This window comes from Stegostoma tigrinum, chromosome 6, assembly GCF_030684315.1.
Source record: "Stegostoma tigrinum isolate sSteTig4 chromosome 6, sSteTig4.hap1, whole genome shotgun sequence".
Lineage (NCBI taxonomy): Eukaryota > Metazoa > Chordata > Chondrichthyes > Orectolobiformes > Stegostomatidae > Stegostoma > Stegostoma tigrinum.
The window spans coordinates 15,143,181-15,162,699 of NC_081359.1; the positions used below are offsets into that span (position 1 = coordinate 15,143,181).

The following is a 19,519-nucleotide window of genomic DNA, read 5'->3' on the forward strand; positions in this document are numbered from 1 at the left end:
ATGTGAGGCTGGATGAACACAGCAGGCCCAGCAGCATCTCAGGAGCACAAAAGCTGACGTTTCGGGCCTAGACCCTTCATCAGAGAGGGGGATGGGGAGAGGGAGCTGGAATAAATAGGGAGAGGGGGGGAGGCGGACCGAAGACGGAGAGTAAAGAAGATAGGTGGAGAGAGTATAGGTGGGGAGGTAGGGAGGGGATAGGTCAGTCCAGGGAAGACGGACAGGTCAAGGAGGTGGGATGAGGTTAGTAGGTGGCTGGGGGTGCAGCTTGGTGTGGGAGGAAGGGATGGGTGACAGGAAGAACCGGTTAGGGAGGCAGAGACAGGTTGGACTGGTTTTGGGATGCAGTGGGTGGGGGGGGAAGAGCTGGGCTGGTTGTGTGGTGCAGTGGGGGGAGGGGACGAACTAGGCTGGTTGAGGGATGCAGTAGGGGAAGGGGAGATTTTGAAACTGCTGAAGTCCACATTGATACCATATGGCTGCAGGGTTCCCAGGCGGAATATGAGTTGCTGTTCCTGCAACCTTCGGGTGGCATCATTGTGGCAGTGCAGGAGGCCCATGATGGACATGTCATCTAGAGAATGGGAGGGGGAGCGGAAATGGTTGGCGACTGGGAGGTGCAGTTGTTTGTTGCGAACTGAGCGGAGGTGTTCTGCAAAGCGGTCCCCAAGCCTCCGCTTGGTTTCCCCAATGTAGAGAAAGCCGCACCGGGTACAATGGATGCAGTATACCACATTGGCAGATGTGCAGGTGAACCTCTGCTTAATGTGGAATGTCATCTTGGGGCCTGCGATAGGGGTGAGGGAGGAGGTGTGGGGACAAGTGTAGCATTTCCTGCGGTTGCAGGGGAAGGTGCCGGGTGTGGTGGGGTTGGAGGGCAGTGTGGAGCGAACAAGGGAGTCACGGAGAGAGTGGTCTCTCCGGAAAGCAGACAGGGGAGGGGATGGAAAAGTGTCTTGGGTGGTGGGGTCGGATTGTAAATGGCGGAAGTGTCGGAGGATGATGCGTTGTATCCGGAGGTTGGTAGGGTGGTGTGTGAGAACGAGGGGGATCCTCTTGGGGCGGTTGTGGCGGGGGCGGGGTGTGAGGGATGTGTTGCGGGAAATACGGGAGATGCGGTCAAGGGCGTTCTCGATTACTGTGGGGGGAAAGTTGCAGTCCTTAAAGAACTTGGGCATCTGGGATGTGCGGGAGTGGAATGTCTTATCGTGGGAGCAGATGCGGCGGAGGCGGAGGAATTGGGAATAGGGGATGGAATTTTTGCAGGAGGGTGGGTGGGTGGGTGGGAGGAGGTGTATTCTAGGTAGCTGTGGGAGTCGGTGGGCTTGAAATGGACATCAGTTACAAGCTGGTTGCCTGAGATGGAGACTGAGAGGTCCAGGAAGGTGAGGGATGTGCTGGAGGTGGCCCAGGTGAACTGAAGATTGGGGTGGAAGTTGTTGGTGAAGTGGATGAACTGTTCGAGCTCCTCTGGGGAGCAAGAGGCGGCGCCGATACAGTCATCAATGTACCGGAGGAAGAGGTGGGGTTTGGGGCCTGTGTAGGTGTGGAAGAGGGACTGTTCCACGTAACCTACACACCCCGCACAACCCGCCCCCACCACAACCGCCCCAAGAGGATCCCCCTCGTTCTCACACACCACCCTACCAACCTCCGGATACAACGCATCATCCTCCGATACTTCCGCCATTTACAATCCGACCCCATCACCCAAGACATTTTTCCATCCCCTCCCCTGTCTGCTTTCCGGAGAGACCACTCTCTCCGTGACTCCCTTGTTCGCTCCACACTGCCCTCCAACCCCACCACACCCGGCACCTTCCCCTGCAACCGCAGGAAATGCTACACTTGTCCCCACACCTCCTCCCTCACCCCTATCGCAGGCCCCAAGATGACATTCCACATTAAGCAGAGGTTCACCTGCACATCTGCCAATGTGGTATACTGCATCCATTGTACCCGGTGCGGCTTCCTCTACATTGGGGAAACCAAACGGAGGCTTGGGGACCGCTTTGCAGAACACCTCCGCTCAGTTCGCAACAAACAACTGCAACTCCCAGTCGCCAACCATTTCCACTCCCCCTCCCATTCTCTAGATGACATGTCCATCATGGGCCTCCTGCACTGCCACAATGATGCCACCCGAAGGTTGCAGGAACAGCAACTCATATTCCGCCTGGGAACCCTGCAGCCATATGGTATCAATGTGGACTTCACCAGTTTCAAAATCTCCCCTTCCCCTACTGCATCCCTCAACCAGCCCAGTTCGTCCCCTCCCCCCACTGCACCACACAACCAGCCCAGCTCTTCCCCCCCCACCCACTGCATCCCAAAACCAGTCCAACCTGTCTCTGCTTCCCTAACCGGTTCTTCCTCTCACCCATCCCTTCCTCCCACACCAAGCCGCACCCCCAGCTACCTACTAACCTCATCCCACCTCCTTGACCTGTCCGTCTTCCCTGGACTGACCTATCCCCTCCCTACCTATACTCTCTCCACCTATCTTCTTTACTCTCCATCTTCGGTCCGCCTCCCCCTCTCTCCCTATTTATTCCAGCTCCCTCTCCCCATCCCCCTCTTTGATGAAGGGTCTAGGCCCGAAACGTCAGCTTTTGTGCTCCTGAGATGCTGCTTGGCCTGTTGTGTTCATCCAGCCTCACATTTGATTATATTATAGAATTGCACAGCAGACTGAGAGAAAGGGTTCTAGCAAAAACAATTATTGACACAATAAGAAACATCCATATTCATAAAACTCTCCTAAAGACATAAACTAAACTCTACACAATCACACAAACAAACATAGCTCACAAACTCCCAGACATTCAAAATACTTATTACATACTATGTGGTGATCAGTTACCAAAGCCACACTAGGCTGTCATTCAAGTTCAGATGCAAGATATTATTATTGTTGGGACTCTCCTCACTGGAGTTCAGAAGAACAAGAGGGATCTCATTGAAACATAAGGGATTCTTAAAGGGGTTTGCGGGTAAATGCCAAGAGGATATTTCCCCTCTTGGGAAGAATCTAGAACCAAAAGGGCTTAGTTTCAGAATTAAGGGGTGCCAATTTAAGACAGATGTGGAGGAATTTCTTCTCACAGGATTGAGTGTCTTTGGAACTCCGTGCCACAGAGAGCTAATTGGGCAGAGTCCCTGCATATATTTAAGGCTGGGATAGATTCTCGATCAGTTGGGGAAATCAAAAGTTGTGAGAAAAAGGCAGGAAAGTGGGTGTGAGGAATATTAGATCAGCCATGATCCTATTGAAGGGAAAGGAGGCTCAAGGAGCTAAAACAGCCTACTCCTGTTCCTAACTTACAAAAACTAAATAAAAGAAAAATACATATACACACACAAAACAATTCGGGGCTTTTAAACTTCGTAAGCATGGGATATACAAGGACTTGCAGTTGAACTGCCTGGCAAGTGAAAAAGACTTCTTAGCCTGGATCTACTGAACACTCAAAGACAAGTCCCAGCTGAGAAACTGCTGCTACCTCAAAAAAAAACAATAAGCACCAAACCTTGTGATCAGAGATAATGGGAACTGCAGATGCTGGAGAATCCGAGATAATAAAACGTGAGGCTGGATGAACACAGGAGGCCAAGCAGCATCTCAGGAGCACAAAAGCTGACTTTTCGGGCCTAGACCCATCAGAGAGGGGTGCGGATTCTCCAGCATCTGCAGTATTCCAAAAGTGGCCTAACCAATTTCCTGTTCAGCTGGAACGTAATGTGTATTAGGAACAGCAGGGATCCTAATGCATATCCCCAGAGAATTCCAATTTGTACCAGCCTGTGAAACATTCATTAACCACCATTCTGTTTTCTATCACCTACTCAGTCTTGTATCTATTTGCTACTGTCTATTTTATTCCATGTGTTCTAACTTTGCTCACAAATTTGCTAAGGATTTTTTTTTGTTTTTGCCTTCATTCACTCCACATGCTATATGTTCACACAGTCACTAAACCGTTTACTTCTACCTCCTTTTGTAATGTGTTCAAGTCACCTCTGCTGAAATTCTCAACCATGGCTTTGTTTCTAGACTTAACTATACCAAATGGTTAGTCTCTGACATTGTGTATCCTTTTGAAATTATAAATCACTAAAACTCTACCTGGCATTAAATCCCATCCAGCTGATGTCTTTGAGCACGCTGACCTATGTTGTTTTAACAATGGCTCGATTATTAAAATATTCATTGTACAGATGACCTTGATTCTGGCTATCTCCTCCAGCCCCACATCCTGCTGATGCATGGCCCGCCAATGCTTGGCCTCTTCAGGTTATCAGTTTTAATTGCCTCACTAATTTCAGCCATGTCATCAATTGCCACAACCCTAGATTTAGAATTCCTTCACCACACCTTTCTATCTCCCCACCCTTCTCTCGCTCTTCCTCATTAAAAGGTGTGCGGGTGGATTGTCCACAGTTTCTAGGGATGTGCAAGTTAGGTGGATTAGCCATGGGAAATCCGAGGTTATGGGGATAGGGCAAGGGGCTGAGTTTGGGTGGGATAGTCGTGTGCAGCATCTCCCTCACGTCATGGACGCAGAACGTAAACAAGGACAAAAAAAATGGGAAAAATGGCCAAACTTCTGCCTTCACTGTCGAATTTGTCAGTGGTCTAAGCCTTTCAAACTCCCTATCCAGGCCTCAAAGTGGGCCTTAACAAAATTGGAACACAAGTTTCAGACTGAGTTACTGCTGATAGAGAAATAAAGCCCACGAACGCACAAGTCCTCAACCAGAACATAAGAGCAGGCCATTCAGCTCCTCCAGCTTATTCAAAATGCCACTCAAATGAGATCATGGCTAATCCATGGCCTAACATCATATACACACACCTGTGACATATATCCCCTAATATAGTTGATTAACAAAAAAAAATCACAGATACTTAACAAAAAAAAACAATAAATAGTCTAGCATTGTCAGTAGATACAACAGAGAAAGGCAGTGACCTGATGAGTTCCTGGTGACTTTTCACCCTAAATTCCACAGCGTCAATCCAGGCTGCTTTAATTTCAGGAGTTGTTTTAACATTACCGAGTTAAATTACGAAGACTAATTAGGAGAGATGAACTGATTCCTCTCTCATCCCTCTCCTTCCAGACTGTATATAGTTCAGGTGTGACAACCATGTCAAAGTTCTTTCCCTCAAAAAAAACTCTAGTTTAAAGCAAACAAAATTCACTCCAGCAAAAATTTACAATCTTCATCGTGCAAGTCCATGTCTAATCAATATTCGAAATTTATACTTCAGATAATTCATCTCCATTACAACAAGTAGATCTAAACACTGAGTGACTGTGTAAATTATATACAAGACAAAAAATACTGGAAGTAAATCTTACCATTGATGATGCATTATCTTGGAAAACAACAAAAGGATTTACAACTGCAGTGTCTCCAAAAGGAAGTGTATTTAAATCCGGAGTACGTATATCAGTACAAATTGTTTTGGATACATTTGGTTGGTCTCCTTTATTGTTATATTCATTGTATGTATTATTTCCCACAATTCTAGACAGAAGAACATTATAGTCATGCATTAGAAAGGTCTGCTTAGCCTTTCCAAGCTAAAAAACATTTTACTGCACTAACTTTGTTGCCTTCGCATTTAACGGTATTTTGTAAAATGCTGTTTTCATCTCATCTACAGCACGTTGGAGTTAATTACAGTAATTCTATTGCCTAACATTGAGGTTTCATTTTGAAAAGGTACAACCTTAAAGTGAGGCATTTAAGCAAATTGGATTTTCCCATTGCACCATTATAAAAAGCTGTGGTTAGCTTGCATTGAATCATTCTCAAAACTTTATACTTTACGATCTAAAATACTTTCGTTCCTAAAGAGTGAAATTACTTCAGATAAATAAAACATAAAAGTGAGAAATGCTAACTGTTTCTACTTCCCTCCCAAAGTTGGATGGGCACCAGAAGAATATAGAGAGCAGGAAGGGCCACTCTAGAAGAGTGCCAATATGTCATCACACAAAGAGGGACATATTTAACTCAACTAACCTGGAGTAGGTACGTGTATTTGTGAAAAAATAAAAATCCCGATTGCTTATGAGAGTTATGCATCTAGAAAAGATTTGGTTATCAGTTAACATGCAGCCATTTCCTTACCCTGCAAAGTGGATTTCATCATTAGATAACTGGAGATTATCCATTTCAAGCCTCCTTAAATGCAGGTCTGTGCCATCAGTTTGCCACACCATTCCAAACCCTCCACTTTATTTAAACGCTGGAAAACACAAAAAGGAAAAACCTGAAACATAAAGAATCAAAATGCCACACAGAGTCTGCAACCAGGAAGCATGCTCCAAACAGAAAAGGAATGAAGCTGAACATCAAACTGTTCTACAGAAATTGTGCAGTTGATGGTATCCTTCCAGGCATCAGTACTTTAGGGCAACAAGTAACATTGCCACATAACCGTGTGCCAGATCGATGAACAGCCAGAGTTCACAAGGGGCTATAGTATGCACCAAAACATCATTATGCTTCGGAAGAAGGTCAGAGGGACGCTTCCTGTCCCAAGCATGAAGGAAGATCCTACAATATTCTCCATACCATCTGGGGCAGGAGGAACTTGGGCAAGGAGCAGCTGAGAGAGAGCCAGGTCAGAACAGATGTGCGGGGCCTGGGAACTGATTCAGAAATTCATTATTTAAATCTTAGGTGTTTTCAAGCAATGCGGGTGTCACTAGCTAAGAATAAAAACAACACCATTGAGAAGATGGTAGTGAGCCAACTTCTTGAACCACTAGAGTTCACGTGCTACAAGACTCACAGTACTGTTGTTAGGGAGGAAAAAAAGTGATCAAGAATTTGATATAGCTTTCCTCAGAAAGCACCTTCCAAACCCACAACCATTACAATCTAGAAGGAACAAGGGCAGCAGATGCGTGGGAACACCATCACCTTCAAACTTACCCTCCAAGACATTCAACATCCTGACTCGGAAACATACTGTGACAAAAGACTGAAAGATGATCAGGATCACTTTGTTATAGGAGCCTTCAAGTAGGCTTTAAAATCAGAATTGCTACGGTATCACACAACTATCAAAAGGCTGTGCAGTTAGCAAAGCAAGTAGTAGCGAGAGTGAAATCCTGCATTTTACACAAGATGGCAAAAAAAAAGTATTGTGGGGCACTGCAGTGGAAATGCACAAAGGCTGAAAAATCTGGAAAAAAGGTTACAGTAGTCATATGGTGCTCCCTCTGTGGCAGAGGGAAAGAAAGAGAATCAGTATCAGAAAGTCCTTCCAAAATTATTATAGAATAGTCCGTCTTATGGAGGAAGAAAGGACATTTTCAAGTCGTATGCTTCAACAAAAAGCTCCTAACTCAGAAACCAAAAGAAAACCCCACCGTAGCAAGTAACTTTCAAACTATTGTGCCAATGAAATGCTGTTTGTAGAATCCCTACAGTGTGGAAAAACAGGCCATATGGCCGAACAAGTCCACGCTGCCCCTCAGAAGAGCATCCCACCCAGACCCATTCCCCCGAACCCTGTATTTCCCATGTCTAACCCACCTAACTTAAACATCCCTGAACACTTTGGGGCAATTTAGCATGGCCAATCCACCTAGCCTCCACATTTTTTTGGACTGCGAAACCAGAAACCAGGAGGAAGCCTGGAATAAATTACAGGATCTAATGGAAACTACTGGAGTGCTGAAATTACAGTCAGCAGACAAAGCACCAAGCTTCCAATTAGACACTGGAACAGGAATTTTATTTCTTTCTGGAAAATTCAGTGGCTAAAGCAGGATTTCTTCCAGTCAGCCAAATACAACCCTCCACAAACCAGGATTCAACTCAAAAAAAAAATCAAGGGACAGCTGGCTGCTACACATTTTGGTACAATGGAGGAACAGGAGTCACAGAAATCTTGTATGTAACCCAAAACCAGTTGGCTATTAAACTGAAAGCCTTACACAGATCTGCAAACTTGTCTAAAAGTGTAGACCGGGAACGCCAAGGCAAACAAAGGTCAGAGTTTCCAAAATTAAATTGATCTTGGGAAGCGGAATATTGCTCACGTCACATTGGATGCACAAGCACACTGGCTTAGCATCAAAGAAACGTTCCAATGTCCACGTCTACAGAAGTGGAAGTGAGAAATTGGGTCAATACTGCATCAGGGAGATCTCACTGAATTGCAGAGCAGACCTGATGGGCTGAGTGAACTACTTCTGCTCCTGTGACTTTGGGCAGAATTTCAACTGCATACATCAGCTGGTGTTTTGGGATGGTTCCAGCATTGAAAACCAACCTGGTCCCTGTGAATCTGTACTGACCTCTCACCATGAAATTAAGAGGTGTTGTTCATCTCCGAACCACTGGCACCATTGGCCCAAAGTGAACAAAATGCACACTTTTCAAGCAAAATAGAAGGGAACGTGGACTTTTGGCTACTGTCGCCAGACAAGCAATGCAATACTGACAATACGTGCCACGTTATGTTGGAGACATTAGTAATTACATCTCGGACTTTTTCTCCCCAGAGAGAATGAGGAGTATTTTAGAAGGGGTTATCTGGAATTAGGATGGCATCTTAATTCACAGTTCCATTGCAACAGAGCAGGCTGGCAGATTGCAAGCATTGTAACACTGCCCTCAGGAAACAGGACTAACCCTCAGCAACAAAGTGCCAGTTCTGACCATGAACCATCAAATCTCTAAGACACATCATTCAGGCATCAGGGCTGACCTTTATGATAACCTAAAGCAATCAAAAGCTTATCCTTCATCTTGGAGTGTCTCACAGCTTCTGAAATTTATGGGGATGGTGAATGAATCGGCAAATTCTTACCCATTTTGGCGCACACAGTGAAACTATTACGCAGACAAGATCAAGCATAAGTGTTTAGAAAAGTAAACAAAATTTATTTTGCAACGGAGATGCTCATTTCACCTGACAAATTTATAGTTATATAACCCAGAACTAATAAAAACCAAGGTAAAGTTGCCATAGTCTTATCAGACCATAAGACTCATTAGATAGAGGGAATTGGAGATGCAAACTGTTTCAAATTCAGAAAGATGGTAAACATAGATCAGTATATTATCCAGGTCTTTTACTGTACATCTTTGCTTTGTTTTCAATGTCTAAAACAAAGAGCAGCATTAGCAGCCACATCAGAATACTAAATTCTCACAGGCCAATTTCTCAAATCTAAAAGTTCACCATTGAAACTGACCACCAAAGAATTAGCAAAAGATGTTGACAAGAGTGCAAAGATTTTATTTGAGATTGATGAGCTTTGATGTTACAACAGTACCACTGAAATGCAGTAGGTCACATTCATGAATATGTTCCACCATAACTCCTTTTACATGCAACAAGGGTTGACTAGTAACTGCCACACCACTAATGGCACTTAAAGCCAGAAGACTACATTTAAACAGAGAGCTGATGGTTCTTGTGGTATTCATTATCTGCTCTGTCAGCAGTGGTCATGAATACAAAATACCCTTTGGTATGGACAAAATACACTGTTTTGGGGCCAGCTTTATGCATTTTACATTTTCAAAAATCAGAGGTGTTTGTTAGAAACAATAGGTTTCATTTTTACAAATAGCCTGACCTGCATGTGATTTGCAGAAAGAGGAACAATGACCTGTCCAAAAAAAGTGTCACAGCCTGGATCTCAGTGAGGTTTGAAGAATTGTATTGGAGTATTATTGAGTCATCGAATTTCACATAGCCTCAATAAATATGCATAAGAAAAGCAAGTTTGGCGAGTTATACGGATCAGAGAGATTAGATATGCATGCAAAGTAACGTAATACTGGTAGAGAACTCAGCTTGAGCAATTCATAAACTAATTCAACTTTACAGCAGGCAGTTGCATTTTGTATCAATCTTCGAATTTGTACAAAACATTGAGGGGTAAGCTTAAAAAAAAAAGTGTCTCAGACAAGCGCAGTGATCTGGCTTGTGTTTTAAAACCATTTTGTATTGTTAATATGATTACTCAGTCTCTAAATCTAGTTCCTGTATTGACATTTAAAATACACAAAAGTGACCCAGCAATTTTCTCCTTGCCACTAGTAATATGTTACAATTAACAAAAAGTTTCACCACATATAATTGGAAGCTGCACTTTCCACAATTATTACCAATTTTGAAAAAGGGCTAAGTTTGATTTAGTTAAGCTAAGATCACAAGTGGCCGATTCAGAAACTAAAAAGAAATTCAATCTTTTTCAGCATATAATTAAATCAGCTTTAGTGGCAACTTCCATCTATAAGATGGTGGATATTGAAAGTCACATCGGCAACTTGAAAGCTAGTTAAAACCGGACCGACAGTTAAATACTTTTAACAAATTCAAGTGTGTACCCAAATACAAGTAGTAACGTATAGTCAAATGGGGCATAGGCTTGTAATTTCGTTAGTACGAATTGTCGGCATTCCTTTAAAAAAGGATGATACGGGATACCTACTGCAGAGCCCGAAAAATGATGCCACTTCTTAAAAACAAAAATAAATACAAGATTTACCTCCTCCACAAATAACTGCTGTTCAGTCCCATTTATGACATGTAAAAGTCGTGTTTTAGAAACACAATCAAAACTACAGGTTGTCGACTTTTGCATTCAGAATGCCGTCCAGCAGTTGAAATCCACCCATTTCCCCATCTTCCCACTATTTCAGAGAGCCTGGCCAGCTGGAGTCTGTTCCTGCTAGCCCCATCCCCAAAAGCACCACACAAAACAAAAAGAAGGAGCTAAAAATTAATCAAATTAAATTTCACAGAATGGTTAGAGAACAGAGGATGTCATTTGTTGCATTGTGCCTGTCCTGGGTTTCCTTTTTGCCTGTACCCTCACATGTTATTTGAACAGAAATAATCACCAACGCTTTCTTGAACTTGCCGCTGCAACATTGAGGCAGTCCACTCTGTACCCTAACTACTCGTTAAATGGAGGAGATGCTTTTCCTCACTTCACCCTTGCTTCTAATATTATCACTGTGTCCTCTCGTTCCTTTTTTTGAGCAGGAACAATTTTGCCCATCTATCCCACTCACAATTTTAAAAACTTGTACAAGATCTTCTCTTCAACTTCTGATTGGTTTGACAACAAGCTTCATTCTTACTTCACCCTGGATGTGTACACATCATCATTTCATAAAGTGTACACGTGGTATCAGTGATAATGGGAACTGCAGATGCTGGAGAATCCGAGATAACAAGGTGTGGAGCTGGATGAACACAGCAGGCCCAGCAGCATCTCAGGAGCACAAAAGCTGACGTTTCGGGCCTAGACCCTTTAAGCCCAAAACATCAGCTTTTGTGCTCCTGAGATACTGCTTGGCCTGCTGTGTTTATCCAGCACCATACTTTGTCATGTGGTGGTGTATTGCCATCAAACACAAGAATTGTTGTTCTGATTTCCATATTACTTGGAACATTCTTACACTCCCAGCTGACAGAAATACTGGGCCTTGTTCCAGAATTAAACCAATGATCTATCAATCCAGGTTTCACTGTCACAGTTTATTACCACCGTAGAGGGTCACCGAAGCATATTCATAAGTGATATTCCAGATGTTCTTTTAAACAACTGAACACAAATTTATTGCACATAAGAACAAAAGATTATATATGAGAGTTGGAAAGGCCTTAAACACAAACTTTGAAACTTTGTTTCACAACACTAACCATTACAGATAATTAATCCCAGAGAAATAGCACACCTATCTTCAGGTTTTAAACATCTTTACTTAACTGATGCTTTACCAGTTCTTTTTCCTTGAACTGTAGGGGCAATTCCTTTCCAAACCAATGCACAAACTTTCACCATTCTGACAGGATTACGTTTTGAGTTTTAGCAAAATGATCTTTGGTATGGAGGGATTGTCTTCCGAGCAAAGGCCAAATAGTTTGAGACTCTACTCACTGGAGCTTAGAGAAATGAGCAGTTATCTCATTGAAGCGTAAAAGGATTCCTAAGGCACGGGCAAGGTAAATGCTGAGAGGATGTTTCACCTTACAGGAGACTCTAGGACCAGAGGGCATTGTATCAGAAGCAAGGAACACCAAGTGAAGACTGATGAGAAGGAATTTCTTCTCTCAGTGGGTTCAGTGTCTTTAGAAGTCTTTACCACAGAGACCTGTAGGGATTAATCTCTGTATGTATTTAAGGCTGGGATAGATTCTTAAATCAGTACGTGAGTCCAGAGTGGCAGAGAAAAGGCAGGAAAACCGATGAGGAATTTCAGGTCAGCCATCATCCTATCGAATTGTGGAGCAGGCTTGAGCATCTGATTAGCTTACTCTTTTAGATACATACTAAACACAGCCAGTAAGCAGCCTCACAGGGAAAGCAGTCAATTCCTTTGGGAATCGAGTATCCTTCTCTGGCAAAGGTCTGTCTTCTTTTACAAGGCTCACAGAGAAACTTCGAGCATGTCCTTTCTTGCTGGCTGGTAACAGGGGTGGAAGATTCAAACACTCACAAGAGGGCAGGTAGTGTACAGAACTGCTGCCTGCAAGGGCATTAAAACAGTACATCCTCTATCATTTATTTCACAATTGGCTTAGTAGCAGCTCTCATCTGATGCAATTGGGGATTGTAAAGCTTTATTTTTGATAGGGTGTTTGTTTTGAAATTCATGTTGGCTGGTACACTACAATTAAAAACATGGCAAAGTAAAAAAAAAAGGAATCCCCTGGGATTTTAGGGCTCTCTATCAGGACCCCCAGCCTGTGTTAGTTGGCATCTTTCATTTGCAACTGGTCTGTCATGCCTCCAGTATTATTGAATAACGTATTGCAAACATTTGGGCATGTGTTAAACACAGCAGCTCTTGACAAAATGCCAGTTGGAGGTGGATTGACGCAGTCTTAAAAGACAGCAGCAATCACAACAGAACTTAGCCAAAGATACGTTGGTGCTACACATTACAGAATAGCTTAGGATCAACGTACACACACCCCTATCCAAAGTCAAGACAGATTGACTTGCATTTAAATAAAAAAAGAATTCTTTTCATTCACCTGTCAACAACTGCTTTCTTAGCAATCCTGCTGTCATCTATGAAACAAGGAAGCAAGAGATCCCAAGCTAACTAGTTACATGTTCCTACAATTTAAACATGCTGGCAATTTTTACATGGCCAGGCATGATGATGATCACATTAACTGTTTAGCTATTTTCATACATCTTACCAGAGCTTGCACTTTTTCATTTTGGGAACAGTACATGTTCCAAACTGACACCAAATTAGAAAGTCTACACAAAAAGGGGCCCAAAATTCAGACTGCTTAGCCAGTTAATTAACTAGGATATTAGATTCATCTCCAACATCAATCGGTTGCCTCCAAACATATGAGCCCACCCAAGAAGAAAGTCCCAGATCTCAGTTACCAACATGTTACAGTAGATCAGCTACACAGACTGCAACTGTTCAAGAAGGTAGTTCATCATCATCACCACCTCAGTCAAGGCAATGAAGGAGAGATTATAAACACTGGCTTTGTCTGTCAGCCACTCAGCGCACACACACGTTAACTTTATGAAATGATTTGAAACAAAGGTTGTGTAACCTATAATACAAAACAAAGTACTTCATTGCCACAACATTAAAAACAAGTGTACACAGGTTACTAATGTTCAGCTACATGCAAAAATAAACATTTTCAATGCAAGTAACTTTCAGGCAAACTTAAAAGCAGAAGCCACCTTAATTTTGAAAAGGTACCGAAATCCTTCCTGCTTAATCTAGTAGTCTTACCTGTATTGTTCCACACCCATGCTAGTGTGGCATACTGACATTTGTACACATAATAAAACACTGTGTAGAACCTGTTGAACATGGAAGCTACCCTGAATGCTTCAGGTTGAAGGAGGAAGGTTTTAAGGGTTAAAGTTCACACGAACGCTGATGTTTCCTGTTCAGATTGAGGGTGGACCAGGGTTAATGGGCGTGCCAAGCACGAATCTTACAACACAGCCAGTATAATAAAGAAACGTGGCTTAACTCTTTACCTCCCACATTCTGTTACACTTTAAAATTACTCAAACAAACAATGGTATTCATTTTTAAAAATCTTCAATACTTTAAATTGAAATCTTTTAGATCCCTTTCAAATTAATCAATTAATTTTTACAAGCATGTGTTTAAAATACTGATCCTTTGCAAATGTCAAAAACCCTTATAAAAATTAAGCATTAATTTCATTTATGGTTTAAATCGAGCACATATCTGCCAGCCACTTTATGCAAAACACATTGAAGGTTACCATTATATTGAATATATTTTATAGAAATCAGCAATGAGCATCAAGAAAATGCAAAGTGGAATTTTTAGGAATGAATCTGCTGCTCTTAATTATTAATTTTCTTCACTCAGTGGCTGACAAAGTCAGAAATCACACGCAATCAGGTTATAATCCAACAGGTTTTATTCAAATCACAAGGTTTTTGAGCTCTGCTCCTCGGCCAGGTACAAGTCACCTGAGCAAGGAGCAATGCTCAGAAAGCTTGTGATTTCAAATAAACCTGTTGGACTATAACCAGGGAGAACCAAGTGTGGAGCTGGATGAACACAGCAGGCTAAGCAGCATCTTAGGAGCACAAAGGCTGAAGTTAACCAAATGCCATGTGACTTCTGACTTTGTCCACCCCAGTCCAACAGCAGCACCTCCACATCAGTAACTAACTGGCAGTGAGGATGTTTTCTTTGCAAGATTAGGAGCTTTCTTTGGTTGAACTCCATATAACATGCATGCAGGAACCGAAAACAATCACTACGTGAAAATTTATTACTTTCATGGAAAATGTAACTAACATTCAGGCATTTTAAAAACAGTCCCCTACCATCCTTAACTGAAAATGTTGACATCTCCACCAGAAAGCTACTTCACAGATACTGCAAGTGGTTGCAATGCAAGTTTAGGTCTGAAGCAATCTCACAATGAGGGCTGTCAGAACAAAGTACAATTCTATTCACACCTGAGACACAAACACACCATTGTCAGAACAGGAAAGTTAACCCTCCCCTTTCCAAATACCTGAAGTGCAAAATCTGACCAATTGTATTACTCCTCCCAACCAAATCAGGCCATTCAACATCGACAGTCTGTCAAAGCTGAGGATCTCATTGGATATACCTTCTAACCAATCACAGGCTTGTCTTTGCTTTTTTTTCGTTAATTCTCTTGCCTTGTATGGATTCGTTGTGTGTAGAAGGACAAATTGTTTGAGTGTATTCACCAAAAAGCTGGTATGCTGATTCAGCAACTAGTGACAGAAATGGGCACAACAGATGGCTCAGCAGCTTTTGAGAGAACACTCAAGTCAGTATTTATGGCTGAGCTGTTCTTCAGAACCTGATGAAATTGAAGTGTACGGATACACCTTGTATCTACGTTCAATTTGTGTATTTATACGTCACATAGGGTCATGAGGTGTGGCTAATATAACGGTGAGATTGTAGGTAGTCTTAAAGTGAAGTGTACAATGGTAACTGCTTAGCAAGTGTCTTCTACAAAGAGTGGGCCATTTAGAGAGAGGAATGTTTTCCTGTATAGTGGCACTATGAGAAGGAATATATTCAGCCACATAGGTGTCAGCCATAATGTCCAGGATCATTGGAAATCCTGGGCAGTCCTCATAGGATGTTACCAGCTGTTTCCTGAAACAAAGTTAGTCATCATTGTGACCTCCACACATGTTGGCCATGCTTTGCCTGGAGACAAATTTCTGCCTCTGGTTCCTTATTCCAGGTTTACTTTATGTGTATTGCAAATTTATTGCTAGATGCACCTTAAAGATATTGTGAGAGAATGACTCTTTTTCTATGATTCCCATCTCCAACTGTCCAGCAGTGCCTTTTGCCACATTCAAAAGATACCGAGGTGATCTTCCTTCTCCTTAGCAAGTGATGTGATGTAAAGTTAGAGAAAGAATAACAAAATACTTAACTATCAATCTAAAAGTCAGAGAAATGTGATATGACTTATAAATATGTTTGTAAATATAAACCAGGGCACCTCATTGCTTTGTATTATTGAACTCAACCAAAAAAAAATCAATTATTAGTTCAAGATAACAAACAGTGTGGAGCTGGAGGAACACAGCAAGCCAGGCAGCATCAGAGGAGCAGGAAAGCTGACTTTGCGGGTCAGGACTCTTCTTCAGAAATGGGTCTGAAGAAGGGGCCCGACCCGAAATGTCAGCTTTCCTGCTCCTCTGATGCTCCCTGGCCTGCTGTGTTCCCTCAACTCCACACTGGTATTTCTGACTCCAGCATCAGCCGTTCTTACTATCTCCCAATTATTGGTTCAAAGCACTTTTGCTAAAAGTTGTACGTTTATCCTTGAATTTCTTTTTAAGATATTTTTATGAAATATTTATTTTTTACCTCATTACATCTTAATGCCTTTCTCGAATAAAAAACAGCTATTGTGAGCGTGTGAGTGTCAGCTATTGTTTTTATGTAGGTGAATGCAGCTAGTGATTGAAATGCACCAAGTTCCACAAGCTACGATGAAGCAAGTCATCAGTTGATACAAATTTTGGCATATTGATCAATGTTGACTTTAATTGAAAAAGAGATTGCTAACAAAGGAATCCAATTTATTAACACAAGTTCAAATAGCCATTTGATAATACAAAACTAGAATATTGATGTAAACAGATACACTTTGTTAAAGCTGTTTGCCTTGTACTTATCACACAATTCACAAGGAATACTGAAGTTTGTGTGGATATGAACATTTGTACTCTATGAGAGAAGAATGCTGATATTTTGGCAAGGTCAATCTGGTCAAGGCATTGCCAAGGATGATGCGCCAGTTAATAATGACTGACAGTTAACAGACAAGCTTTGGTTACATCATAGACCAATCAGTTTGACACTGATTGGTTCACACATTTCCCTGAATAGTGAGCTGGAGATTGACTGTCACCTGTTTTGTGGCTTTGCAACAAGTCCCGTGTGTGTACATGTGTATATGCCATCTTTAGACCATTGCTATGGTGCACCTGCATTGTGAAGCTGCCCTGCTCAGTCACAGGAATTTTTTTGAAGATGTCAGAGTTGGGCAAGTTGGCACTGGGATTCTCTGATAGAGATCTGGAGGTCCTGGAGGTAGGGAATGACACAAAGGAGAGGAGGCCACACCATCAGACCTTGACAGCCTGATCCCAGATCATCGTTAGCACCAATGCTGTCTCAGTGGTATACGGAAGTACTATAAAATGGTAATGACCTTCTCCATAGTGCCAGGGTAAGTGTCACATTCTTCTCTCTACCACCTCACACTCTCGCCTTGTCTCTACCACTCACCAGCCTCCCACTAAGGATCAAGCAGTGTCACCCTCACTGTTCCTGCAACATTTTCCCTCATTGGGTCTCACTCAACCCCAATAATCAGCCCTGTTCCCCACCTTCCCCTCCAGACACAAACACACACACTTGCACAAACACATAGACAGAGCCACACATACAGGTACGGACATATACACAGACACACACACACAGGCGCACACACATATGTACAGACATACACACTGACACATATGCACATAGATGCACACACACACACATACACACACACTTGCAGACACACAGAGATACAGATATGCACACATACAAACACACGCTCCACACACACACACACACACACACACTTTTATTTGTTGTTTTGTTCTGCTATGATTAGAGTTACATCATCAGTGGCATCATCATTATTTGTATCTTCTATGATATGACAGCCCCTTTACCTGATCCCAAACCCATCAAAGAGGCAAGATAGGAGAGGTGAATGATCAAAAGAGAATTCTACATTTATATAATGCTTTTCCTGACATCAGGGCACTGTTTTCTAGGCAGTGAACAACTTTTGATTTGTGGACACTGTTAGAGCGCAGGAAGATTGGCAACCAATAATTGCGCAACAGCAAAATGATAATGACCAGATAATCTGCTTTATTTAAGGGATGGTGCAATGGTAGTATCTGTACCTTTGAACTAGGAGGCCCAGGTTCAAGTTCCACCTGTTCCAGAGGTTTACAATAACATACCCGAACAGGTTGATTATAAAATAGTTGTAAAGATTAACTCGGACACAGTACAGAACTCCCCTTCTGATCTTCAGACAGTGCAAATCAATATTTTGCTTGTACATAAGAGGGCAGAAAAAGCCTTTGTTTAGCATGTCAATGAAAGAAAAGCAGCTTCAACAGTGTAACATGAAAACGGGACTGTATGGAAATGTCAGCCAAGATTATGTGGTAATATAATCCACAGCTTTCATGAAGGAGCATTGAAACTGTTACCACTGAGATACAGTTGACCAATAATAGCTGCTCATTGTTTTCTGCAACAGCTTAATAGATATTGCATTTTAGGAATTTAAAAAATAATCAGAGATATCATTGTAAATCTTCCTCGACTGAACTATTACTGTCTATCTTGCGGAGTGAGTTCTCAACAGTCCTGCTCTCTGCTCCTAGCTGGAGCCTGAAAGATGGTAGATGTCTAAGGAAGGTTCAAATTGAAAGGAAACAATAGCCCTGCCAGGAGCAAAAGGCATATGAATTCATTTTACAGCATTTAACAATTCGTTTTACTTTTCACAAAAAAACTAAATAATACGGATTGCTCGAGATCTAACAAACAAAGCAGAATTGTGGAGAAAATCAGCAGTGGTGCAGAGAGAAACACAGCTAACATTTTTAGTGCAGGATGACTTTTCTTTGAAATTGAAGAGAGAGAGAGAAAAGTGAAGGGTTCTATTCTGCAGTAAAGATTGTGGGTGGATCAAATGGCACAGAAGGAAGGTCAGGTTGGTGAGAGAAAAAAATCATTGGTGTCGCAAGACAAAAGGCAAAGAGACGGAAATGAGTATAGAGACCATTAGACCACAAGGTCCTGAGGTTTTGGGAACAGAATTAGGCCAATTGACCAATCAATTTGCTTTGCCTTTAAACATGGCTGATATGTTTCTCAACCCCATTCTCCTGCCTTCTCCCCATAACCTTTGATCCCCTCACCAATCAAGAAGCTATCTATCTCTATCATAAATACACACACTAACTTGGTCTCCACTCCTTTCTGTGGCAAGGATTTCCACAAACAGAGGAGAGGGTTGGGTCTAGAATAGCTATGAGTGGCAGAATATAGTGCAGCTCAACTGAAAGGAAAACCAAGAAAGCCCCAAGCACGAGTGAGCAAAATAGAGGACAGGGTTCAAGTTCTGAAGTTGGTGAAATCGATACAGAGGACTGTAAAGTGTCTAAAGAGAAAACAAGGCGTTGTTCCTCTGGCTTCAAATTTACTAGAGCATTGCAACATATTTTATTCATTTATGGGATGAGGATTTCATCAGTGACGGTAACATTTATTACCAACCTATAATTGCCCAGAGGGCAGTTAAGAGCCAACCATTTTGCTGTGGGTCTGGAGTCACATGTAGGCCAGACCAGGTAAGGATGGCACTTTCCTTTCCTGAAGGACATTAGTGGGCCAGGTG

At 42.3% G+C, this 19,519-nt stretch overlaps 1 protein-coding gene across 2 annotated transcripts in view; it reads right to left on the bottom strand.

The window, feature by feature from the left end:
• The window catches only part of gramd1c (GRAM domain containing 1c), a 58,143-nt gene extending 43,203 nt beyond the window's left edge, over window positions 1-14,940 (bottom strand). The window contains exons 1-3 of one of the 2 annotated variants that reach the window (XM_048532334.2): window positions 14,859-14,940; window positions 6,145-6,262; window positions 5,367-5,535 (exon numbers count right to left, since the gene is read on the bottom strand). In XM_048532334.2, the coding sequence (XP_048388291.2) occupies window positions 5,367-5,535; window positions 6,145-6,236 (261 nt within the window). In that variant the 5' untranslated portion in view covers window positions 6,237-6,262; window positions 14,859-14,940. Of the gene's footprint in view, window positions 1-5,366; window positions 5,536-6,144; window positions 6,263-13,773; window positions 13,910-14,858 lie in introns of those variants that run through there. The other variant, XM_048532333.2, reaches the window with a different exon arrangement.
• Window positions 14,941-19,519: the final 4,579 nt, after the last annotated feature.